This window comes from Tenrec ecaudatus, chromosome 13, assembly GCF_050624435.1.
Source record: "Tenrec ecaudatus isolate mTenEca1 chromosome 13, mTenEca1.hap1, whole genome shotgun sequence".
Lineage (NCBI taxonomy): Eukaryota > Metazoa > Chordata > Mammalia > Afrosoricida > Tenrecidae > Tenrec > Tenrec ecaudatus.
The window spans coordinates 30,751,404-30,778,374 of record NC_134542.1 but is presented as its reverse complement, the minus strand read 5'-3'; the positions used below and the strand labels follow the sequence as shown (position 1 = coordinate 30,778,374).

Here is a 26,971-nt window from a genome sequence, read left to right as displayed (position 1 = left end):
ACCCCCCTTGTATATTTTAGATGATTTCTACTGTCTATTAAGGTGGCTCTGCTATTCACAGACACTTTCAACCAGAAAGGATATGGAGTCCAAAAGGGCTTGCTACTTCTGAAAGCATTGCCAAGTGGACTAATGCAGATGGAACTGGGCTATCATTTGATCTCCCTGTGGAGCCCCGATGGTCTCCTGGTTGTCAACCTTGAGAGCAGCAGCTGCCCCATGGGAGGAAGATGAGGCTCTCTACTCCTGGACAGAGCGACAGTCTCAGAAACCCACAGGCACGGTTCTACCCACTCTGTCAGGGAAACATTTTAAAATGGTAGTTAAAAATAAGAATTGGAGATAGCCAGGTAATTTCTTGTTGTTTCTATTTCTCAGTTCCTTAGAAGAACTTTGAGAGCCCTGGTGGTGTGGTGTTTATGTGTTGGGCTGCAAATCACAAGGTCAGTAGTTTGAAACCACCACCCTGCTCTGTGGGAGAATGATGAGGCTTTCTTCTCTAATAGTTTGTATGAGAGGAAAGTAAAAGGAAATAGAGGAAAGAACCAGGGGGCAAAGGACATTTATAGAGGTCTAAATACAGGCGTGTGTGTGTGTATGTATATATAGACACATATATTATACACACAGACATAAAGAGAGGGGAATAAAAGTATGTACTCATATCTATATGTTAAGAATTAAGTTTGAAGGTGGATCTTGGGCCTTGACTCAAGTACTCCCTCAACACAAGAACACTTTGTTCTAACAATTTGGCATTCCATAATGCTCACCTTCCCGACACAATTGCTGAAGACAAAATGGGTGCATAAGCAAATGTGGTGAAGAAAGCTGATGGTGCCCAGCTATCAAAAGACATAGTATCTGTGGTCGTAAAGTCTTGAAGATAAACAAGAGGCCATCTAGCTCAGAAACACCAAAGCCCACATGGAAGAAGCACACCAGCCTGTGCGATCATTAGGTGGGATCAGGTATCAGGCATCTAAGACCCAGAATAAAACCATAGCCAAGGTGAATGCAGGGCATGGAGTGGAGAGCCAATGTCCATCTGTAACAACTGGACATCTCCCTCACAGAGGGGTCACAAGGAAGACATGAGTCAGTCAGGGTGCAGTACAGCACCAATGAAACACACAACTTTCCTCTAGCTCTTTGTTACTTCCTTCCCCCCACTATCATGACCTCAGTTCTACCTTACAAATCGGATTAGACCAGAGCATGCATACCACTACAGATAAGAGCCCGAAACACAGGGAATCCGGGATAGATAAACCCCTCAGGACCAACAAGGAGAGTAGAGATACCAGGAGAATTAGGAGAGGGTGGGGGAAGCAAGGGGGAATCAATCACAAGGATCAATTTAGAACCTCCTCCCAGGGGGACAAATAACAGAAAAAGTGGTAGAGGGGCAACGGAGGACAAAGTAAGATATGGAAAAAATAATCTATAACTTATCAAGGGTTCGTGAGGGAGGGTGGGTCGGGGAGGGAGGGGGAAAATTGGGAGCTGATATCAGGGGCTCAAGTGGGAAGAGAATGCTTTGAAAGTGATGATGGCGGCATATGTGCAGATATGCTTGACACATTGGAGGAATGTATGGATTGTGATACGAGATGTAAGAGCCCCCTATAAAAGTATTTTAAAAATATATGGATTCTAATTCAATACATCTGATCTGGGATAGAAATTGAGATTCCCAGCAGGGAGGTCAAACCTACACAAATGCCTGTCCGTGGAAGAGATGCCTCCATTGTCCCAGCCTTGATGGACTCAGAAGTTGACACCCTGTGGTCTGCAGCGACCTTTGCCTCCTTCATCCTAAGCAGCTGGGTCAACTTCTTTCTCTCGCTCCCCTTTCATTATTTCATTCCATCCACCCCGCTGCCATCAGCTGGGTGGAGCACCTCAGCCGCTTCTAGTGTGTTCAAGAAGAAACCAGAAGCAAGAAACTAGAAGAACTTGCTCCTGCTAACAAAACAAACCAGAAAACACAGTAGGGGCCAGGACCTCACAGTCCCTGGGTTCCAAAACCTTCCCTTATCCCAAGGAGACAGACTGCCCGCCTCTCGACTCTAAGCCCAGGCAATGTGGCTTAAGCAAACCCAGAGAAGGAATTCAAGCCTCAAGATCCATTTTCAGCTTCCCTCTCCGACCCATGGGCCTTTTTATCCGCACTCACACTTGCCCAGCCAAATGTGCAAAGCCGCTGCAAAGACCATTACACGTCGCACTTTGAAAGGACTCGAATGCCCTTACGAGCTAACTCCTGGCTAAAATGTCTGGTTCCAGGGAGACAGAGACAGCAGCAGCCAGTTGGAAGACAAATAAAAGGGGTGGGGGGAATTGGTATCTCAGTGTTAAATTAAACACTGATCTGCTTAATATCCTGGCCAATCTATGCCACAACGATTTGGGCCCCTTGTGGCCAAAAGGTACCACTGTGCTGCCCCAGCCACCAAGTGCCAGCAGGCCTCTGCATAGAGCCAAGTAACACCCTTCCTTCTCCGTGTTCTGGGGGAGCAGGGGAGGGCCGCTAATTCCTCTTGCAACCACGGACTAAGAGCCAAGTGGTCAACAATTTGGTAAATTATACACACACCTAAAATGTCAGCTGCATCTGAGATTCCGCTGTCGAGCCTTCCTGTGGCTGAGTGGGACCTTCAGGCCGATGGCTACCCTAGAAGAGTGGGTTTGCTGACCCCACCCTGTGGGAGGGGTGCTCACAGAACCCGGGCCATGCAAGAGCCCCAGCAAAGTGGACCGCGGGAAGGAGGTGGGCATGGAAACCACTCACAGCGATGCCGACCCACACATGCAGCCACACTGGCAAAAGCACAATGCAGAGGGGGAGGAGAAGGAGGCACCTAGAAGTCGTCCTTGGAGTCGGAAGCAGACCGATACAAAGACACAACCGTGTGCTGGCACGGGGCCGTCAGCACTCGGGGGCGAGAAGGCGCTAACCCCAAACATACGAAAATTCAAGCAGAGACCAAAAGCAAGCGGGTAGCAGCGACTATGAATTAGCACCGTCCTTGGATTATTTGACTTCCCATCCCCTTTAAAGAAAATACACACACACACACATCACAGGGGTATCCCCCAAAACGGATTTTTCTCCCAAAGCGATGTATTTAAATTTTTTATAAGCAACCATATCACCTTCAAAGCAGTCTCTGTTATACTTAGTGCATTTGTCAGCTCTGCGATTCCATTCTTAGAAACATTTTCAAACTCATCCGAATGGTGGCTGACAGCACCTCCTTTTTTAAAATTCACATCTTCTGTGTTGTCAAATCGCTATCCTTTCATGTCCCTCTTCATTCTCAGAAACAAAAAGAGGTCACACAGAGTGAGGTCAGGTGAGTAAGATGCATGGGGCAAGAGAGGCATGCTGTTTGGGGCCCAAAACTGGTGCACTGAGATGGCTGCATTGTCGTGGTGGCAAAATCAGTCCCCCACCTGCCACAAATCAGGCCTTTTTTTGGTCTCACACTATTATGCAATCTTTTCAGAACCTCTAAATAGAAAGCTTGATTCACAGTCTGACCTGGTGGAATGCACTCCAAATGCACTATCTCGCTCACGTAGAAACAAAAACAAAAAACAAATGAGCATCATCTTGATCTTTGAATTCACTTGACGAGCTTTTTTGGGTGAGGTGGTGGTGGCATCTTCACTGGCTTGATTGATGCTTGCTTTCAGGGTTGTAAGAATAACACCATGTCTTGTCATCAGTAATGACCTTGTAAAAAAAGTCTGGGTCACTTTGGAGCTGTTCTTTCAAAGCATGGCAGGTTTCCACTTGGAGCTCTTTTTCCTGGTCAGTCAGAACCTGAGGCACAAATTTCGCAGTAAACCTTCTCATTCCCAAATCTTCCATTAAAGTTCACAGAACTGAACTCCAAGATAGTCCAGATAACTTCCACATCTCTTCAATGTCTGCCGTTGGTCTTCGAGCACAAGTGCATGAATTTGGTTGATATTTTCATCCATTCAGGAAGTTGATGGATGTTCAGAAAGAGGTTTATCATCAGTTGACATTTCACCTTCTTTTTGAAGTGAGAAAACCATTCATACATTTGAATTTTCCCCATAGCACTGTCCTTGTAAGCTCTGGCCAGCACCTCACCTTCTTTCCTTCTAAGGAACATTCTGACTGTACTTCTTCCAAAACTGACTTGTTTGTTTTTGTGGTAGTGCTTAGTATAATAAATATTCTTTGCCAATACAATAATTCAAATGTATCAATTATACATGGGATATTAGTTATTCTTTAAAGATCTTGCTAGCATTTCATAGTAAGTTGAAGAAAACAGAAGCCGGGAGTGTGTTAGAATAGCACAGTTTGGGTTTGAATCTCTAGCTGGAAGACTTTGGGCAGCTAATCTCATTTGTAAATTATATTCGTGTATAACAATAGTACAGATTGGAAGGCTGTAGTGAGATTAAAAGAAATAATTCCTGTATATTTAGCATAGAATCTGGCCCCAAGTAAACACTAAATGATAAAAACAACCAGCATTCTTGAGCACATAGCAAAAATAGCCATAGCTAATTGGATTTTTTTTTTTGTTCAACCATCTCATTTTACATAAAGAGTTTAAGCACCAGAGATGTTATGCAACTTGGTCAGGGATAACCCACTGCTGTTGCCCCGGACTATGGGGTTTGGGCTGCCTCTCTCTGCAAGTTGTCCTCAAGGCTCATGGGGCCATGTGTGTCAGAGTGAAACTGCACCCCAGGTGGGTTTCAGTGGCTGATTTTTGGGAAACAGATCACCAAGCCTTTCTTCTGACGTGCTTCTGGCCTTCCAGTTGGCAGAGAACACGCTAGCTCATTGTTAACAACCAAGGACTCATCCCTTTAACTGAAACAACCCTCTGCCGTCAAGTTGATTCTGACTCTTCCTGACCTGAGAGGGCAGAGGGTAGCTTGTATCTGTGAGATTCTGAGGCTGTAAATCCTTACAGCTGCAGGAAGCCTGTCTTTCTCCCTTAGAACAGCTTTGGGTTAGAACTTTTGGCCTTGTGGTTCAGAGCCCAATGCTTAACCCACACTGTCACCAGGGCTCCTTTCCAATGAGAAGAAAGTGAAAGTTGCCACCTCCTGCCTCCACAAGATCATGCCTTTAAAACACAGGGCCGGGAAGCAGCTGAGGAGCACCCTGGCTCCCTCTGCTTGGTGGCCAAGGAGGCCCATTGGTGAAAGTCCAGTCCAGAGTTTTATTACCTGAAATGGCCTCATCCTGCTTTCTTTCGGCACCCTTGACCTTTACACCTTTCACAATAGCCTTTCCCTGGTTTCCATGCTTCAGTTCAGACCTAGCTCTGGCTGGCTCCAGGGGAGATGCCATTTCTTTAACGTTCCTTTCTCACAGGTCCTTACTTAAATCACTCTGGGCATGCGCTCCTGAGCTGCAGTCCCTCTACCACCAAATGCTGACGTATAGAATCATGTAACCTGGCCCTTTTAATGGGAAACCCACCAGACTGGCGTATTATTTCCCACACATTTTTACTGGCCAATTTCTGTGTGTAGAGTATTTTTGACTGCTACTGGTTTGGCATTTGATCTGTCTTTTAGGGGCATATAAAATCAGTACAGTTGACTTGCTGTTTGTAAAACCACCCTTCAGATCATTTTTGTCCAACTGTTTAAAACTGCTAATGACAAAACAATGAAACCCAGGGTGACCTTGGGCAAATGGAAGCGGAGGGGCAGAGCCCATACCTGGAGGTCAGACTCCTGTGCCTGGCTCCTCCCTGCTTTCTGCCAGTTGGCTGGAAAGCTTGAGCCTGCAGCCAGCAGGCGTGGAACAGCCTGCCCTAAGGAAAGGCTGGGTCCTTTCAGTTAAGCGGTGGGCTGCTAGCCAAAGGTCTGCGTTCAAACCCACCAGCCACTGCTGAATGATGAGGCTTTGGTAAGGATGTAGTGTCTTGGAAACTCAAAGGGCCAGCTCTACCCTGTCCAGCAGGGTTGCTATGAGTCCAAATCGACTGATGGCAGTGAGATTGGAGTTTCTAGATGAGTGGGACTCAACTTGATGGCAGTGGCTTTGGTCTCGACAGAGATCATAAAATCATGGAACCAGGGTCCTAGGCAAGGAGGGGCTGTAAAAACTCTTTAGTGTGCTTCCCAAGTCTTACTCCACACTGGAGGAAATCCGGGACCCAAGACACAGAGCGGCAAAAGGAGCAGCTAGAGAATTGCCCGGTCCAAAGTCGGAATGTCGGGCACGCGATTGCCGTGTTAACATGCCACAGGTCTTGAACACGGGTTAGCCAGGTGAAGTTAAAGACCCATGAAAAGGGACAGAGAAATGAGCAAAACTCACTGACACTGAGCTGATTCTCACTCACAGCCACCCTGCTGGACAGAAGAGAACTGCCCCATGGGTTTAGGTTTCCGAGACTGTTGAAATCTTTATGGGAGTAGGAAACGTCACCTGTCTCCTGCAGAACTGTGGGTGGTTTTGAACCACTGACTTTGTGGCTAGCAGCCCGATTGGTAACCCACGACACCAGCAGCCCCCCCCCCCCCGAGAAAGGGCAGGATGAGGCTGTCATCAGAGCTAAGCTGTGTTTCCATTTTTGGTTAATGGGACGTACGCATTTGGGGAAGCCTGGGGAATGTGAACACAAGTCAACATCAGTTAATTCTTCAAAGACCCTTCCGTCCAGCTTCCTGCACCTCCATGCTAAAGGAAGGTGGAAACCCAATTACATACGCAATGGGGCCTCTCCCCTACTGCAAGGCAAGCATGGACTGAGAATTCTGTGTACGCTTTACAAGCTAGTAAAACTGTAATTGCAGGTGGAAAGGAACATGACTCCTCTTTGTTTCTGCCAGTATCTCCAGTCGGGTAACCTTCCTCTTTTGTAGCTGCACAGGGTGGCCCCGTCAGTTTCTGTATGCTGTGATTCTACGAAATCTCCAGAAACGGCTTTTTGTGAAACTGAGGCATTATCTCTGCACAACAGGGTAGACTTTCTTCACAGGCACAGTGCTGGAGCTGCCTGTCTGTCTGTTGTTGCTCTTTCCTTTTAGCAAGCCACACCCTTGGTTCAAGGCCACAACGTTTCTTGGCAAGACTAAAGAAGGGTGCGGAAACCCCCAAGGTGATACCTGACTCATGTATTTACCTCTAGAGAGTGGACAGGAGCGCAGGAGTGGGGTACCTAGGGTGACAGTGGATACGCACTTGATAACTCATCTGACATTTGGGGGTTTGCGTCCGCTAGTGGCTCCAAAGGGGAAAAGACATGGAAAGATGACAGCCCAGAAAACCCTATCGGGGTCGGTGGGTCAGAATAGGTTTGATGGCCACAACATGGAAGCTGGAATGCCCTAGGGGGTGGGGTGGTCTTGAGGAGCAGTCCCCTTGTGGGACTGCTGGGAGGTCTGGTCGAGAAAGGCCCAGGATCCTCCGAGCACTGCCAGGGCTGCAGCTCCTGCGGCGTGCCGGGCACCTCCGAAGGGCTCACAGTGCTGTCCACACTGTGACTCTCTGCTGCCTCACAGCTGATGAAACAGACCCTGGGGCTCACCCCAAAGGGGGTGAGGGGGTGGTTGGAGTCCTCCCAGTGGTGCCTTGGAAGAAAAGCCTGACAATCTTAAAAAAAAAAAAAAAAAGACCATTGAGAACTGTCCCCAGCGCAGTGCTTTTCTGCCATCCTGACTTAGACCCAACTCCACAGCAGCTGGTTAACCTCCCAAGAACTGCTTGGTGCATAGGTCCAATCACTGTGCCTACTTTGGAGATGAAGCGCTCACAGCACAGAGAAGTGACTTGCCCAAAGGCACCTAGTGAGTATGAGATGAGGTGGCACTCAGAGATGGGAAGCCATGGCTTAGCTAGGACACCACCCAGCCCTCTTGTGGGACCCACGCAAGCACTCCGGAATGCACCAGGTCTAGTGTCGTGCGGCTGCAGGCAGGAGATGGGCCTCTCTGGTACTTTCACTCCCATCTGCTGCTCTTCTGAGAACCTGTTTTGTTTCTGATTCCTGAAGCTTTGTATTTTCCACTCCACAAAGCGGGGCCAGAAAGGGGCTCGGGAGATAGGTTTGGAATATGATTTATTAACCAGCCACTTGAGGATCTTTAGAGTTTCTTTGCTGCCACATGACCTTCGTCTGTGGCCTTCTGAATGTTTGCATTGCTGCCCTGACCTTGCAGAGTGACCTGGAATAGCTCGCCTGTTTCCTTGTGTGTCCACTTTCAGAGCCGAGCTGTCAGCCCATGCAAGTCTGTCCATTAGTGTCTCAAGGGTCTGGGATGGGGTCTGCAGGCCTTTGAGAGGCACAGTCTAGCACTACCCTCCAAATTCCTTCTTGTAATTGAGCATTCATTAGTTTGACGAACAAAAGCAGGCATTCTCTATTATAAAGCAGAGGTCAAAACCAGAGGCCATGTTTTGTTTGGCCTGGAGAGTGTTTAAATATTGAGAAATTTCACATAAAAATACGGATTTCCGGCTTCTGCTGGAAAACGGGGTGGGAGGACAACTCTGGGGCCACTAAGTAAGAGCTGCCCCCGTCAGATGGGGATGTCCTCTCTTCATCACCACGACACAGTGTCACCCTGGGTCTGTCTGCTCCAGGCACCGAAACCATGTGCCTGGCCTCTGCAGTCACCTGAAAGGCACAGTTCCCTCCTGGAGGACGTGGGCTGGGCTGGCTAGGCCATCCCCCTGAGGGGCTTGGCAGCGCCGTCTGACCTAGGAGAGAGTTACTCCAAGAGGGCGGTCACTGTGCCCCTGACTCTTGTCTGGTACATAACAGATATTATAATTCTCTTCTTTTATGGATGAAGCCTTGAACGGGGCAAAAATGCGGCACAAGATCCCCGCAGAGTGTTGAAAAGCAAGGAGGTACTTTGGGGACTGAGGTGTGCCGGACCCAAGCCATGGTCTTTCCACTCACCTCATAAGCATGTGGAAGTCAGACACTGACTAAAGACAACGACGGACAAAGAATCGCTGCATTTGAATGACGGTGCCATGGACGAAGAATCGCTGCATTTGAATGACGGTGCCATGGATGGCCAAGACTTGGTCTCATGTCCTCGGGAGGTGTCGGGAGAGGCCGGTCCCCGGAGAAGGCCCTCATGCTTGGTGAGGTAGAAGGCGAGCCCCGACGCGGAGGCCGCAGCAAGATGGCGTGCTGCAGGGACTGCAACCAGCAGTGGAACAAGTGGGAGGAAGGCGCAGGGTGGCAGCGTGTTGATCTGTTGTACACAGGATGCCTGCACGGCCAACAACAACAAGTGGATGGCTGGCTGGCTGGCTGGCCCCATCTCAAGAAGAGCGAATTTCTGAATGACAAGAGGCCTGCTCCCCAGCTTTGCCTCCAGCAGCTTTGGGATGCCCTGTGCTGCTCCCCTAGCTTTCCTCTCCCTGAGGTGGAGGGTCGGCCCTGAGGTCCCAGTTGCTTTTGGAGAGGGCTGCAGGTCCCCGGGACCATGGAGGTAAAATGAAGGAGCAGTGTGCAGGCACTTTGCTGGAGCATCTTCAGTGGCCAGGGGGCTTCCGTGTCCCGACGTCTCCCAAGTTGTACGCAGGAAGCAAACGTGAAGAATCATGACTGCTTTATATTTCTTTTCTCTTGAGTTTTTTTTTTTTAATTGAGCAAAGCAGAACAAAACATTATTTTGTTCGGCATCTCTATTACATAAAAACGGCAAACCTGAGATTATCCCAGCGGTGTCTGTTTTTCTTATGCACACAGTCCTGTGGGAGAGACTGGGGAAGGAGTTCAAGACTCGGGGTTCCAGTCTTGGCTCAGTCACTGAAAAGAAGTTGCATCACTGAGCAGGCTCACTAGGTTTTCTAAGATTTTGTTATTCACTCTTGCCCATAAAGTAGGTAAGAAGACAGGCAGGTCTGCCCCCGACCCTCCTAGAGTTGTTTGGGAACGATGCTTTTTACAATGGAGCCATATGCAAATATAAGGTGCTGTCATTACAGAATATGGCGGTTTTACAATATATCCACACACATTTATTTTTTTTTACATACCTCCTCCTTTCAAAGGCTGAACTGAGCGACTCAGTTCAAAGGAACAGAATGCGGCAGAAGTGAGAGGTCCCTGCTTCTGATGCAAAGTCTTAACAAGAGAGCCTCCATTGCCTTTCACTCTTGGTCCTTTCACAGGCTGGCTGCCATGTCACCAGGCAGCTAAGCAGCTTGTGGAGAGCTCCTGTGGGGAGGAGCCGGGCCTGCCCACCAGCACCCATAGGTTTGCCAGGGGAGGTACCCACTTAGGAAGCAGTTGGTCCAGCCCTCAGCTTTCTCAGAGGACCATAGCTCTACCAGGCAGCTTCCCTGGACCTCAGCACAGCCCTCATACCGTAACTACTCAGCCGAACTGCCCCCCGCTCCCCGCCACCATCCCACCCAGCCCGTTCCTGTCCCATAGAAACCAGGAGGGTCAAGTCTGTTACACAGCAATAAAAAACTCAAAGAATATCCCCTATAAACACAAGTGTGGTGGGCACCCGTGTGTCTCTGATCACATGCGGGGAGAGCTTTGAATCAACCCCTCTTCCACCTGCTCCAAGTGACAAGGAACAGTCATGAGTGTGGTGGCAGGTGGAGGCGCAGAGCAGGGGACAGCCCAACCCCACCATCTGTAAAATTCATATGACTCTCACCCTGCCTCTCAAAAGGACAACCAGAATGCTCCTCAGAGGCATGCATGGCGAGATTTTGTCTTACGTACTTTGGACATGTTGTTAGCAGAGGCCAGTTGCTGGAGGACATCAGGCTTGGTGGCATAGAGGAAGCAGGGGGGAGAGGAAGGTCTTGGAGATGGATGGACACAGTGGCTGCAACAATGGGCTCAGCGTAGGGACTCTTGTGAGGACGGTACAGGAGCAGCAGTCCCCCACTCTGTCCCGCACAGTGGCCTCACTGGTTGGAACCCACTCACTGGTATCTGACAGTGACAACGACGCTGTTCGTCCAAGTGGTCTGTAATAAACGGGCCCTCACCTAGTCTGCTCTGCCTCCTCCTTTTAACCAATGGGGAGCAAAAGCCAACACCCCCTTGTCATACACACCAAAACAATGCTCCAAACTTAGGCAATTGGACGCCAGAGGAGAAGAGAGGCTGGTAGAAGAGGATGCCAGGAAGGTGATGTCAAACGGGCACCCTCCTGCTCTAGTGGGGACCCTCTATGTGATGGTTCTGCTTCCATTTGAGGGGCTCAGGGCTGGCTTCTGCCATCTTTCTCTCAACAGACTGTTTCTCATCTGGACCTCAGGGCTCTCTGCCCAGCACTCACTGGACACGGTGGTTTTCTGATGAGTAAAACAGGGCACTGTTTGCCCTTATTATGGGCAGTTGCTGTCAAGTCTGCCCTGACTCATGGTCGCCCAATGCATAACGGGACTGGGGCCACTGCAGCCCACAGGGTCTTTGCACGCTGATTGTTCGGAGGTAGATCACCTAGTCTGTCTTCGTCTGGAAGTGATGAAGAAACCTGCTCGGCATCATAGTAACGAGCAGTGACAGCATGAAGCCTGGGTCCACTCGATGGAAGGTGGGAATTTGACCACAGACTCACCACTGCTCTCAGTGTGCCCCTTAGTGATCCAATTTGTTTTTTGCCAAAGCCCCTGCCTGCACCCCCTCATCCTTTAATGCGCCTGTCTGGTGTCAGGCTCTGCAAAACAGAAAATATTTTCTCTGGGCGGAAACCAACCAGCTTGCATAAAGACCAATCTGCACCATCACCTTATTGCTCACATACTAAAGAACACTCAGCTACCCGGCTCCATCCCCCAAACACCAAACCACCAGTACCAGCAAGACAAACCCAGGGTCATGAGAGCAAGACTCTTAAGGCTAACTGCCTCTGGGGAGGGGTCAGAAGCTCTGGCTCCAGTCCTGATGGCCACTACACACTTCACAGGAGTTCTCACTTCTCCACCCCCACACCCCCAACACACACACACACACACACACATACCATCTAACCCCAGATTTAAAACATCCTGAGGGACTGAGCTTGGAGGTATGCTACACTAAATAAAGGGCATTCCAGAACACTCCATTGTGCTCACATGGAATCTGTACATGGACCACTTGGCAGCCATTCAAAGAGAACAAGGGGATTCTGCATGGTTGAAAATCAGAAAGGGTTGTATCCTTTCGTCATACTTATTCAATCTGTCTGTTGAGCAAATACTCTGAGAAACAGGACTACATAAAGAATGGAGCCTCAGGATTGGAGGGAGGCTCATGAACAGCCTGTGACACACACATGATACAACCTTGTTTGCTGAAAGCAAAGAGAACTTCAAGCCTTTACTGATGATGATCAACGACAACGCTTTCAGTATGGATTGTAGCTCAATGTAAAGAAAGGCCCAATCCTCAAATCATGACAAACACAGAAAAGCTTCAAGTTGTCAAGATTTTCGGTTTGTTTGCACCCACCATCAATGCTCATGGAAGCAGCAGTCAACAAATCAAAGAATGCAGTGCTGTGGGAAAATCTGCTGCTCGAGACCTCTGTAAAGTGTTGAAGAGCCAGAGTGTCACTTTGGGGATTAAGATGCGCCTGGCCCAAGACATGGTGTGTTCAATCACCTCCTAGGTGTGTGAGAGTTGAACAGTGAATTAGGGAGACTGCAGGGGGGGAACGAGGCATTTAAATTATGGTGCTGGCAACAAGTCTGGAAAGAACCCTGGACTGGGGGGGGGGGCAGTGAAGGAGGGAAGGATTAAAGGAGAGCTGATATCAAGGTGTTCAAGAAGAAAGAAAATGTATTGAAGATGATGAGGGCAGTAATTGTAAAACTATGCTTGATCTGATGGAACTATAGACTGTAAATATATATATATATGATGAACCAGACAGGGTGCAGGGTAGCAACGAGGAAACATATAAATTTCCTCTAGTTCTTAAATACTTCCTCTCCCCTACTATCATGATCCCAATTCTACCTTGCAAATCCGGCTAGACCAGAAGATATACATTGGTACAGATAGCAACTGGAAACACAGGGAATCCAGGAAAGAAGACTCCTCCAGGACCAGTGATGAGAGTGGCAATGCCTGGAGGGTGGAGAGAATGTGGGGTAGAAAGGGGGAACTGATTACAGGAATCTACGTATAGCCTCCTCCCTGGGGGAGGGACAGCAGAGAAGAGGGCCGGGGGAGACGTCAGACAGTGTAATATATGACAAAATAATAATAATAATGAATGATGAAGGGTTCACGAAGTGGGGGGGAGTGGGGAGGGAGGAGGGAAATGAGCAGCAGATATTAAGGGTTCAAGTAGAAAGCAAATGTTTTGAGAATGATGATGGCAATACATGTACAAATGTTCTTGACACAATGGGTGGATGTATGGATTGGGATAAGAATTGTATGAGCCCCCAATAAAATGATTTAAAAACATAAAATAAAAAATAAAGATAAAAAATGTTTGAAAAAGAAAGAAAGAAAGTACCATGGTACTGTGGACCATCAGAACAACAAATAACTGTCGTGGATGAAGTACAGCCACAACGCGCCTTCGAAGCGAGCAAGGTGAGACTTCATCTCAACTACTTAGGATGTGCTATCAGGAGAGAGCCTTCTGAAAGGACGCCACTTGGGCACAGCAACAAAGCGTAAGAAGCTCCACAAGCTGGACTGACACAGTGGCAGTCACAATGAGCAGGCTTACACCTAACGACAAAGGGAGACTGGTACAGGCCCGGGCAGTGTTTGCACACAGCTCTTAAAGTGGGGCTGACTCGCTGGCACCTAACAACAACAATATATATCTGCTATCTTGAGAAACAGCGGCTTTCCCACTTGTTCTGTTGCCAATCTGCCAGTCCTTTGAAGAATAACATTCATTTCCTGCTCTAAAAACTCTGTGAGGCAAACACTCACACTCCCTTTGCAAAGCCACACATTGAAGAGGCACAGTTTGCTCCTCAAATGACAGAGAGGTGTCTTTCCTGACTCGTTAACCGGTTGGACCCACCTTGGCTAAAGCAGCTAACGGAGATTTAGTGGCGTTTCCATGGTGGCTCACTCCCGCTGCTCCCAGATTGTGCTTGGGGGTTGCTGCAGGCAGCAAGGGCCTCCCCAGACACAGGCCCTGGCCGGGAACAACACAGCGAGCTGTCACGCTTTGTTTTTCTGCTTGTTAAATCTGAATGCTCCTAATTAGTTATCCTGCCCGCTAATGCCTGGGTGGACAATGATGTGGGGATCAGGGGTGCTGAGAGGCTATGAATACAAGTTCCTTGGGCTCCTGAGCTTGGGGACCAGTGACTTGGCTGTGGGCACCGAGGCGCTGTGTTCCTGTGGGCTGAGGATTCAAAGACGTCAACCTCCGTGTGAATAAAGGTCATCACCTGCTACTTCTTCGGTTAAAGGGCAGCTGCGCTGGGTGCCCACTTTGGTTCGGCCTTTGTCTGCTGCCTTTGTGACTAGCGCCCACAGAAAATAACATAGGCTGATTGTGTGTTTGCTTGGTGGGGCAGGGCCAGGCACAAAACGCATTTTTTGCTTGAGGAAGAATTTGGCGAAGTATGTATTTGAAAAGTGGCCTCAAAATGCCTTACATATTGCCTTCTGGTGACTGACTGCGTACACTAACTCAAACACCTTCAAGGCGGACCACCGTCATTGCTCTAGGGGCCATGTCTGACAAATGTGGAGGTCACCCCGTTGACAGTCCTCAAGGGTTTGAGGGCTAGAGCAAAAAGCTTAGCTGAAGAGGTAGCAGTTCCGGAATGTCTAGCGAGTGCTCAGAAAGCCTGCAGGAGGCACAACTCGCCGCTCTCCTGACATTTACAAAGTGGGGGGTTTATTTGGTTTTAGAATTCTGTGCCTTATCATCCAGATCGGCATTTCTCATTTTGTTGTGTTTAAGAAGTGAACATTAAAGTAATTTGTTTGCTTTTCTTGGGGGGGGGGGGCGGAGAAGGACAGAGAGCTGGTGAGGTATGGCTAGTATATGCACTCATCCATCCATCCGCCCAGTCTTTCATCACACCTTTCCTGGCCTTGCCCCATGAATCACGTCGGTTGCTTAGTAGAAGTGTTTATTGCTTTAATAGGAAACAAACAGTCCGCAGAGTCCCAGGCAGCTGGCAGTGCGGCCCGCCTTCGGTTACTCCTCTCTCTCCCTGGCTCTGAGTGCTGGGGCCTCCCCTCGGGCACGGGCCCACTTCACAGCTCTCGAAGTAACTATTCTACATTCCAGACTTCTCTATTTTTTCACCTCTCATTAAAAGTATTTGCGGAAATCTCCCTCTCCATCAAAGATCATGTTGTATTTCCAGGTTGTTAGTAAGACAAATGAATTTATGTCCAAATAAGCATTTATTCTTCTCAAAGAGTTTGTGGGAAAAAGGAATCTATTATCTTTTAACTCTCATTTTTTAATGAACTTTTGGAAAGCCCTACTCGTGTTTCATTTTAACCAGGATTTAAATGGGCTGAGCCAGTTTGAAAATACAGGTCCCATAGAAGGTGACTAATGAGGAAATCAGGTCCTTAGATTGTCCCACTTGGGGGTGGGAGTGGGGTGGTGAGAGACAGAGGCTGTGAGAGGAGGGGCTACTCAAATCAACAGCTCACCCTTGGGATCATCCAGTATCCATTCTCATGAATCATGTACAAATAGAATCATTCAATGCTTAACTTACATATGCCCCAAAGGTGAGTAACACCAGAAGGGCTAGTCATTAACATACATCTTGGGGTTTGTCACAAGAGCACAGGTAGCCAACATTTAGAAGTCCATTCTGACCTGTTCTTTCAGCAAAAGGAACTTTAGAAGAATTCTCCTATCACTTACCTGGCCCACGGAATGACACATTAAACCAGGCTTCTGATTTGCACCATGAGAGCAACAAGGAACTCAAATATATTACTGTATTCTAACTGGTAATGCCTGGAACCTTCTTATCTGCATTTAAAGAGGCAAACGTGCGCAGGAAGATGGTTCATCACACGTGTCACAGGGCAAGAGGTTGTCGTAATGAGGCAGCGCCCAGTACTCGCTCTTCCTGGCTTGGTGGCCTAGTGCTTACGTATTAGGTTGCTAACAGCAAGGTCAGCAATTGGAAACTGCCAGCTGCTCCTTGGGAGAAAAACGGGCATTCTGCTCCTGTACAGACGTGCAGTCTCAGACACTCATCAGGGCAGTTAGCTCTACCCTGTCACAGAGAGTTAGCTCTGAGCGAGCCTTGACCCCGGGCAGCCAGTCTCTTCCTGCCCTAGTAGCAAGGGAGGGCTGGGGCTTGGGGACTGGGCACAGGAGTGGAGTGGTGTGGCATACCCTGGGGACAGAGGGTCTCCAAGTACTGGAAGCTTCAGCCAAACTGATTAACTGAATCTACCTGCTAAAACATGAGCGTTTCTTCAAATAAACCAGAGAGAGACAAGAAAGTGCAAATTTCTCTGTACCCAAACCCCTTTAGCATCTATATATTAAGTATAATATTTATTTTGTATACTATATATTTTAAATTATATAGTATTAACTTACAAAACCCCTTTGTTCACTTGTTTATTAAGTTCTTTTTTTAAAGGGAAAACTATGTCTTATGTTTTTCCTAAATAAAAGCCTATAGGGAAAATCAAGCTCATGCCAGAGAAAACTGTGAAAAGAAACCTGAGCCATGAAGGAAGGTACCTGTGTTGCCAGTAATCCGAACATACAACTCTTCATTTACTTGTTTTAGTTGATCTCAAAAACCTGTCAACTGAAATTCATTTTTCTGTGTTAGGTGATGTGAGAGAAAGGCCTGCTTTTATAGAGGTGCTCTCTTGGGAGACTGGTAGAAAATTAGGCATACGGAAAAGAATGTGCTCTGAACCCGCTGACGGGTAGGGGGCGCACAAGCTGGAGGACGCGGGAAGGGGGAAAACAGTGTGGAGGAAGCCGGACTCTGCTGGTACCACGAACATGCTTTCCTACAATACAGTGATCCATAGATTCTGCTGCCTCCCTGGGCTCTTCTCCCTTATACCAGCAGTTCTCAACCTGTGGGTCGCGACCCCTTTGGGAGTTGAACAACCCTTTCACAAGGGTTGCCCGATTTATAACTGTAGCAAAACGACAGTGACGAAGGAGCAACGAAAATAATTTTATGGTTGGGGGGTCACCACAAATAATTTTATGGTTGGGAGGGGGGTCACCTCAACCGTATTAAAGGGTCGAGGCATTAGGAAGGTTGAGAACCAATGCTTTATATATTTGCGAGAACAAACCCAGGAGATGTGCTTCAGATTTACTCAGAATTGAGAGAAGATGGGGTGGGAGTGCCTTTCTGTACCCAAAGCTGAGATACAGCCAGATCAAAGGCTAAATCCAATTTAACCTGCCTCTGGTAAAAACGTAATTGAATTAAACTTCCTCTCAATATGCTAAGTGTGGGCTCTGAAAGGCAGGCAGGAGAGCCAGGTTGGCGTGAGCTGTGAAGTAAATGGGTGCAGGGGCGCTAGGCGCCCCGCCCTGGGCAGTTTGATAAGCTGTTGACTGCCTTTATCACTTTACGACCCAGGCTGAAAACTGATTAAGCTGCTTATGGGGCTCCAGGGGCTAATGGTCTGGCCCACCAAGAATACTGCTGCCACAGATTCAAGGACGCTGCTGTGGAGCATGTGTGATTTGATTATTACAAGGGAGGGGGGGGGAAGAAAAAAGAACATGTGTGTGTGGGGGGGGGGGAGGCAGCAGGGTATAGGAAGCTTTCAAAAGCAGACTTTATTATGCCAACTACTTTGACACCTAAAATGAATATTGAATTACTCTGATTCTTTCTCTTCATCTGATATCAAACTCGTTTCTGAAAGGTATCCTCAAAGAGAATTCGCTGTGGAGCCCACCCATTCTATTTTAAACCACCTTCACAGGGACCGCCTGAGCCTTTCAGGATACTTTGCAAATGAGTGTCTGGGTCCTTAGATATTATGACCAGGAAGAGTCCTAGACAACAGATAAATGCAGAGTGGAGGTTTTCCCTGTGTCTTTCCCTTGAACACTATTTGAAAATCGTAGTTAAGAATATTCCCCTTCCCAGTGGAGCCAGCAGATCCCACTGTTTGATTCTGTGGCAAAAGGCGGGGAGAGTGGGCTGGAGGGGTTAGGACTGCTGAGAAGTGCAATAGGTTTAAGCCTGACACCCAGGGAAAATTAAAATGGGAACTCTCTTAGACCTCCCCACTAAACTCCCCAGGATGATTGCTGCCATTCTTTTTTTTTTGTCTTATATGTAAACTGTATTCCCACTCTCTCCTTTTCCCAACTGTTCAGCCTGTGTGATATCCAAATATCTACTCATATATTTCCACAGTTGCAGGAGTACATATAACAGTATTAACCTCTTTTTCCTGTCACTCACAAACCTTCTTATACCCCAGGTTTGGAGTAATCAGGATTTCTTCAAGAGTTGATTACATTATGAGAGAAAGTAGCATTCTAGAAGAAGAGAATTAGCAGAACAAAAGTCAAAAAGAGAAATTTAAAAGGCAGATTTGGATCTCATAGAAATGTTCCTTTTATCTGATATGTAAAATATGTGAAAATAGGTTGGTAGAAAACAACTTCTAAAAGATCATTCGAAGTTGTGATATAAGATTATGTGTCAACTTGGCTAGGCTATAATTCTCAGTAGTTTGAGGTTATGTAATTATGCAATTGGCAATTATGGGTATATATTGTGATGTAATCATTCCACATATTGTAATCTGATATAATCACTTCCATGATGACACCTGCTATGAGCAGTCAATCAGGATATTTCTTCAGGAATGTGGCCTGCATCATTCATTCATATATATATATATGTATACATATATATGGAAAATCTCTGGAGTTTTGTTTGTTTATTTTGTTGTCCTTTGTTTCTGTTTTTTTTTCCCCTTGCTCTGGATCTTGTATTCAGCTCTTCATCATCAGACCTCCAGTTCTTGGGATTTGGGCCAGTAACCTGCCATATTCCCTGCGATCTTGGATTTTTCAACTTCCACAGACTGTTAATCAGCAGTCTACCATCTGACTTGCTGATCTTGTGTTCATGCCTCCCTATAGTGAGGCGAGTCAGTGAAACCTTCAGTAAACCCATAGGTTTAGACTTGTGAGCCTCATCAACTATGTGAATAATATCTTTGAGATTTTTTGGGGGGGGGGGTTAGAAATATATTTTTAAATTTATTTATTTTTTATTTTTTTATTTTTTAACAATTTATTGGGGCTGATACAATTCTTTTCACAGTTCATACATATACATACATCAATTGTATAAAGTACATCTGTACAGTCTTTGCCCTAATCATTTTTTTCTCTTTTCTTCTTTTACATTTTATTAGGGACTCAAACAACTCTTACCACAATCCATACATATACATACATCAATTGTATAAAGCACATCCATACATTCCCTGCCCCAATCATTCTCAAGGCATTTGCTCTCCACTTAAGCCCCTTGCATCAGGTCCTCGATTGCTGCCATTCTAAATAACTTTCCTATCTCTGGGGGGTGGGGACCTGGAAAGCTCAAAAGTCTTAAGTTCCTAAGTAAGAAAAACACCTTAAAATGATTGAATTGTGGAATGATGTTAAGGCCTGGACACAATTAAGGTGACCTCATTTTCTTTGGGATAAACAGCCAACAAGAGAACAGAAGCACCTTGGTTTGAGATGCTCTGAAAGTTAACAAGATTATTATTTAAAACCGAGTCCTGAAAGAGCGGCTAATAGCTATTAAGAGAGGAAAGTAGCCTTCACTTAGTGTCTTACAGCTCTTTGGGGAGTGCGCTGTTGGTTTAAATGATTAACCAAAGCTTAACACATTCAGAACTTAGGGCTAAAGAGACAACAAGTTTATTCCCAACTGCTAACTTGGTTAATCATTACAAGGGAACACACTATTGAAAAGTATAAAAAGGTGGGGGTTTTTTGTTTTTTAACTTCTATATGCTGTTATGTTTTACTAAAATTTCAAGTCATCCAACTGTTTGGCTTAAACACAAACCAAAAGGTTTAAATAGGTTCATTGCCATATGGCAATGAAATGTTTATATTGAGATAGAATCCAAGCTGTCTGAAATTCTCTTTTAAAACGGACGAGGCAGTGGTTTTCAGTACATTCATAAAGCTGTGCAAGTACCCCCACTACCTACCATTTGCATCACTCCACAGTCGCTTCTGATTCCTCAGGTCAGGTAATCCCTCGTCTCCTTACTTGGTCTGCTTTGGGTATTTCATATGAGTACATGTGTACAATATACAGCACTGAGTCACTCAGCATGATGTTTTCAAGTTCATCCATGTTGCATCGGTCTTTGGTACTTATCCCTCCTTATGGCCAAACAATACTTTACTGAATTGGTGCGATTTGTCCAGCTGATACACATTTGGGTTTCTTCTACTTTTTCAGATTTTCTTAACAACATTGCTATGAAAGTTTCTGTACACATTTCTGTATGGGCTTATGTTTTCATTTCTCTTGAGTATATACCCAGATGTGGATTTGCTGGGGCATCTGACGGATTCTGTGTTTCACTTGGCGAGGGACTGCCAAGCTATTTTTCACAGCAGTTGAATGATTTTACTGCAATGCACGCAGCACTTGTCATTGACCTATAATATCTTTTTAGACAAATTTGTTTTTCATTCCAAATGGAAATTAATTGAGTATCCGGGCTTGTGGGGAACAACATTCCAAAGAGGGCAAACTTCAGATCCCCTGAACAAAATCAATCGGGAGACCTCTTTGGGGAGAAAACAGAAGTGAAACGGCCCCTCCAAGTGCTTACCTGCTGGAGGTCAGCAAGGGAATAGAGGTGGATCTGTTGCAGGAGGTATTCTCTGGGGAAAATTCTGAAAACAAGGGCAAATACACGTGTGAATGTAGTGCTACCACAAAATACGCGTTTGCTGAAAATATTCTAAGTTTTATTCAAAAATCCCTTCTCCTTGCTCTCTTCCCTCCCAATCAATACCCCTTCCTCCCCACAATCTTTTGGAAACTTGTAATAGCACCCCCTTCTTAGATATTTTTCTGCTCATCACAGATACTAAGATAGGAGGAAATGTTTGATCATGGATTTCCAATGTATCCTGAAACGCTCAGCGTATCTGTTACCTTGCCTAAGCTAATAGGTTTTGAAGTTGAAAAAATAAACTGGAGTGGCATCCTGTGTATCTTCTAGAGCGGCTTATGATTCTCATTTCTAGGGGGCAGAACTGAATATCACGTTACGGAGCCACCTCTTATACACACAGTGAGGAAAACTTTGAGGACCTCTGTACAGATGGGAATAAGGGGGCAAACTACTTTAAGTTGGAATGACCCACCAAAGTCCAATACCTTGGGCTACTGTCTACACCGTCTGGACAGAACACAGTAAGTAAACAAGAAAAACCAAATCAACCAACCAATGGATTCTGAGTAAGAAGCAACTCGAGTGGCACAGCTGCTAGCCAGAAGATCGGTGGCTGAACCCATCAGCTACTCAGAAGGAGAAAGATGTACAGTCAGCCTGCTTCAGTGAGGATTTGTGGCCGTGAAATCCTATAGAGCAGTTCTACCTGGTCCTATAGGTTTCCTGTGAGCTGGAATTCAATGCAATGGATGACAGATAGGCAGACAGGTACCAAAGTGTAGGTGACTAGACAATGCTACCCCCCAAACCCCTAAAACAAAATGAAATTCATGGTGCTAGAGCCCTGGCGGGGTTGTGGTTAGGAGCTGGGCTGTGATCCTCATGGGTCAGCAGTTTGAATGCAACCGGCAGCTCTGAGGGAGAAAGACTGGGTTTTCTATTCCTGTCAACATGAGTCAGCATTGACCTGATGGCAGTCGGTGTGGAGCATTTTCCCTCTTTGTCTCAGGTATGCTATGTGATTTTCCGGTATACTGTGTAATTGTCTTATTTCTAAATGAAAGAAACTACCGATCTATTCTGTTCACATTTGTTTCTGTCTACTACTTGACCAGCATTGTTCCAGGCACTAGGAAGACATGGATGACTAGGACAGTCCCGGTGTCTAAACGCATAGAGCATACAGGAAGCGAGGGAAAGACACAACTGATCAAGACGGCACAATCACGGAGGGTCGACAGTGGTGGAACCCAGTCCTCCCTACTAGAATCACTTGGGAGAGTTTGGAAAAGAACAGGACAGGTACATGAGTCGACCCCAGAAATCAGTGTTAAACAAAACAAGATAAAAACATTCCTCGTATCTAGAGCAGCCAAAATCTAGAACCATTGGCCTACCATCTAGCTCATTCGGAAAATCATTATTTCATCTTTCAATAAAGCCTGCATTGCTTGTCAAATCCTAGAGAGAAAATCATTCATCCTTCCTACTGTCCATTCATGCATGCATCTGTCTATCCATCCAATATTGATTAAACACATCCTGGGTTGGCAAAGCTATTAGCATGCTCAGCTGCTAACCAAAAGGTTGGAGGTTCGAATACATGCCTAGATGCCTTAGAAACAAAGGCCTGGATATCTACTTCTGAAAAGACTCAGCCATAGAAAACCCTGTGGGGCACAGTTCTATTTGGACTAATGCAGGGCCACCAGGAGTCAGCATTAACTTGATGACAACTAGTCACCTGGCGTGCTGGGCACTCTCAGAGACCTCAGAAGAGAGAACAATGAACCAATTAGGTAAAGAGCTTCCTCCATACAGGAGGGGCCATACACTCTATTGTGAACCTTAACTGGAAAGTAGGATAAGCATAGTTCTGATATTTTACTACAAGTTGTTTTTACTCTAAAATTGTACAACTTCTATGAGCAGGAGTTATACAGGATAAGGAATGACTTACAAATACCACCAGGCATACTCTTACTGGGGTGCTACACCCCATCTGTCCCAGTCTGTCCAGGGGCAAACACTTATTGTGCACCTAAAGTAAGTCAGGCCTCTATGGGCGGTTTGATTAGTAGTTTAAATTGTTGAATGTAAACTTGGTGATCTGAAATGTAAACTCCACCTCATTTGCAAGAAAACCGTATTATACACTAAGTCAGGCCTTGTGCTAAGTGCTGGAGACGGATGCAGTAATGAACACCTAGGAGCAGTTTCACTTTCCCCTCAGTCAGCTGGGTCCTTCTTGCTTGCAGACGCTGTTCGCTCTTCTCTTTTCATGATAACTAACAACTGACCAACTCTGGTCCCCATTCTCGCTCAACCGATGTGTACACTCAAGTTAGCTGGCTTTTACTTTACATTTCCATGTGCCTCAATCTATTTCGCAGGGGTTTATTTTTCCCTCTGCATTTAGAAGACATGTGAAATTCCACCCCACCCCCACCCCCCCACCCCCCCAAAGCCCCTTATCTCCTTTCTCCTCGCTATCACTTTTCAGGGTCTAGTACTATAATTTATTTGAAGCCAGTCATAACAGACACAAAGAACTGGAAAATGCAATATCTACAGAAAAGATAAAGATGTTGAGTTTATTGTGTCTGGAGAAGATGTTGTGTCCGGGAGATTTAGTGGTGGCCATAAAGAATAGAGACTTCTAAGGGAGATAATGTCAATCAGCTTTTCTTCTCCCCTCAGGCTGCAAGTTACAGCACATAAAAATATATGAGGATACCTGTCTTGAAGGAAGACTATTAGGCATAAAAATAGTGTTGCTTTTTAATGTAAATAACATAAAAAAGTAGTGACACCCTGCCCCCCCCCCTCTGCCCCAGCTATTTGGAGATAAGGACATGACCTTCTGCTTACTGGAGGTTAAGGGTTTTGAAGGCAAGACCAACTGAGTAAATGCTGGCTTTTCCTATGGAGAGTATTCACCATTGTCTATGCCTGCGCAGTGAATGCTTCTGGCTTTTTCAAAGACTTTCTCAAAATACTTTCTGACCATCCACAGGGTAAGTAACGCCAGGCCCAGGGAGTTTGGACCATGGCAACTTCCTGTCTGCATGACCCTGCTGTGCCTTATGTCCTGCAAGTTGGTCTGTCTGTCAGGAGACCTTTAGGAGGTACAAAGAACAAATGGACATTTCCAAAGCCAGTGGCTCACAACCTTCCTCATGCCACAACCCTTTCATACAGTTCCTCATGTGTGGTGACCCCTCCTCCCATCATAAAATTATTTTTGTTGCTACTTCATAACTGTAATTTTGCTACTGTTATAAATCAGTGACCCCTGTGAAAGGGTCATTTGATCCCCACGGGGGTCATGAAACGCAGGTTGAGAACTGCTGCTTTAAGCTCTGGTTTGTAGAGGGTCATGGAGAGCCTGGAGGGGCAAGGCAAGCTCAGGATACATTAACCGGACTAGGGCAGGGGTGGGCAGCATCTGGCTAGCAGGCTGGATAAGGCCTGAGAAATCGTCAGTAACAGCTAACATCACATGCCTCCCTAAAGAGAAGCAGCTCTAGTCATCGCATTCAACTCTAAACTCACTGCCAGCAAGTGAATTCAGAGTCATGAGCACTCTATAGGATACAGCACGACCACCCCTATGAGTTTCCAAGATCATACCTCTTTACAGGAGTAGAAAGCCTTGTCTTTCTCCCACTGCTGGTGGTTTTGAACTCATGACCTTGAGGTTAGAAACCCAATGCATAACCACTATGCTACCAGGGCTCCTCTACCGTCACATTACAGGTAGGTTACGGAATGTTTGACCAGCATGGCCTGAGCATTGTTATACATTTCCAAATGGCCTTTTGCATAGCAAAGGTTCCCCATCTCTGGACTAGAGAGAAAGGCGCAACCCTGAAGAAGATGCAGATATGGATTCTCAGCCAGGCATTCTGAGCTGTTCATGTCTAGAGGCAAACTTTGCTTCCCCTTAACACAGTCACTTCAGCATTCATTTTATAGCTCATGTGGTCATTAAAAAAATGACTATTTGGATTTCCCCAAGGAAAATGTGAACAGCCCATGGGTTGAAGGCAAATGAAGTTCAGTCCCATGACCTTGGTGACTCAGCTATTATGATCACAGAGACAAGATTTTCAGAACCTTAGCACACATTCCATGGCAATATGTAAGTGTTGAGAGCATAACTGGGGTAGTTACATGATCTGTTGTCAATTTGAGACTTAAGAGTGAAGGAGTCGAGTTTAACCTTTCAATAAAGTCACAGCTTGATGGTCTCATTTGGAGGTGGCTAAGGAGATAAATAGCTTGCTGGAGATGGGACACACCCTCACTCCCTGTGAGACATGTTTGCTGACAAGACACATGGTGCTACCCTAGAGCCCTGGAGCTGAAGGAGTCACGTGGAGACCCCTGCCAGCTCTGAGATGCCTCAACAGCCACTGAATCCACAAAACTTTCCACCCACTGGCCTGTGATCTTCCTGCATTTGGCGTCACATCATTGCATGTGTTTCGTGAGTCCAAAGAGGGCTTTATAGATTGATATTGGACATATGAGCTAATATCAGACTTTTGAACTTGATCTGGGCTTGGCTGGGATGTTTTCTAAATATTCTATTGCTCTTCTATATAAAACTCTTTCCTGTCCATATATGAGTGTCTCTATGAATTTGTTTCTCCAGTCTACCCAGACTAACACAATAACGCATGCCAGGTCCTGCAGATTGGCAGGAGAAACAATGTTTTAAGTATCAGGGCATATATCGACAAATGAGATAAGTAACCAAATACAGTAAAGCCTGTGAAGGCTGGAAACTGCAGACACCTGCCAGTGAAGGAAAATGCAAACACGGTCCACTAAAGGGAGAGACAGAAAAGTCATTGGACTGCACCTTGCTGAAGGCATAGAACACCAGTGAAGCCTGGGAAACAAGCGGCCCCTTTAAGCTCTGGTTCTCACAGTTTCTCTGTACTGCAGTGCACGGCAAGGAGTGCTGAGAGGTCTGGGCAGGGGGTTGGGAACTGAGTCCCAGCCAAGCTGGAGCCACCAAGAGCTGGGTATTCTGGGTAGAAGGAGCACAGAGGCTAGAGCAAGTGTGGTGTTTGGTAGATGTAGGAACTGTAAATACCAACAGCCCAGGGGGAGTTGCAGCAAACAAGTGAGGCAGTGGCCAGGTAGGAAGGACCTTTAATGCCAACCTAAGAGTTTATTTCAAAAGAGAGCGAGGGCCATGAAGCGAGGTAGTGGCATGGTTAGACTTGTGACTTTAAAAGTTCATTGACAGTAAAGGCTTGAAGATAAACAAGCGGCCATCTAGCTGAGAAGCAACAAAGCCCACATGGAAGAAGCACACCAGCCTGTGTAATCATGAAGCATCAATGGGATCAGGTATCAGGCATCAAAGAACAAAAAATCATATCATTGTGAATGAAGGGGTAGTGTGGAGTGGAGACCCAAAGCCTATCTGTAGACAATTGGACATCCCCTAACAGAGGGGTCACAGGGAAGAGATGAGCCAGTCAGGGTGCAGGATAGCACCGATGAAACACACAACTTTCCTCTAGCTCTTTGGTGCTTCCTTCCCCCCATTGTCATGACCTCAATTCTACCTTACAAATTTGATTAGATCAGAACATGCACACTGCTACAGATAAGAGCCCCAAACACGGGAGAGCCGGAATAGATAAACCCCTCAGGGCCAACAAGGAGAAAGAGACACCAGGAGGATTACCAGAAGGTTGGGAGAGAAAGGGGGAATTGATCACAAAGATCAATCTATAACCCCCCCCCCCAGGGGGACGAACAACGGAAAAGTGGGTGAGGGGCAATGGAGGATGAAGTAAGATATGAAAATAATAATTTATAACTTATCAAGGCTTGTGAGGGATGATGGGGAGGGGAGGGAGGGGGAAGAAGTGGAAAGCTGATATTGGGCTCAAGTGGGAAGAGACTGCTTTGAAAATGATGATGGCAGCATATGTGCAAATGTGCTTGACATACTGGAGGAATGAATGGATTGTGATAAGAGATGTAAGAGCCCCAGTAAAAGTATTTAATAAAAATATTGATAGCTATTGAAAAAAATTAATGGATTAATTTTTTAAAAGTTTATTGACAGAAGAAATTGGGAGAAGAGATGGGAG

At 46.3% G+C, this 26,971-nt stretch overlaps 1 protein-coding gene across 1 annotated transcript in view; it reads right to left on the bottom strand.

The window, feature by feature from the left end:
* The window catches only part of PLEKHM3 (pleckstrin homology domain containing M3), a 196,805-nt gene that overhangs the window by 64,901 nt on the left and 104,933 nt on the right, over positions 1-26,971 (bottom strand). Inside the window, exon 6 of the mRNA XM_075528977.1 lies at positions 20,781-20,844. Coding sequence (XP_075385092.1) covers positions 20,781-20,844 — 64 coding nt within the window. The remainder of the gene's footprint in view (positions 1-20,780; positions 20,845-26,971) is intronic.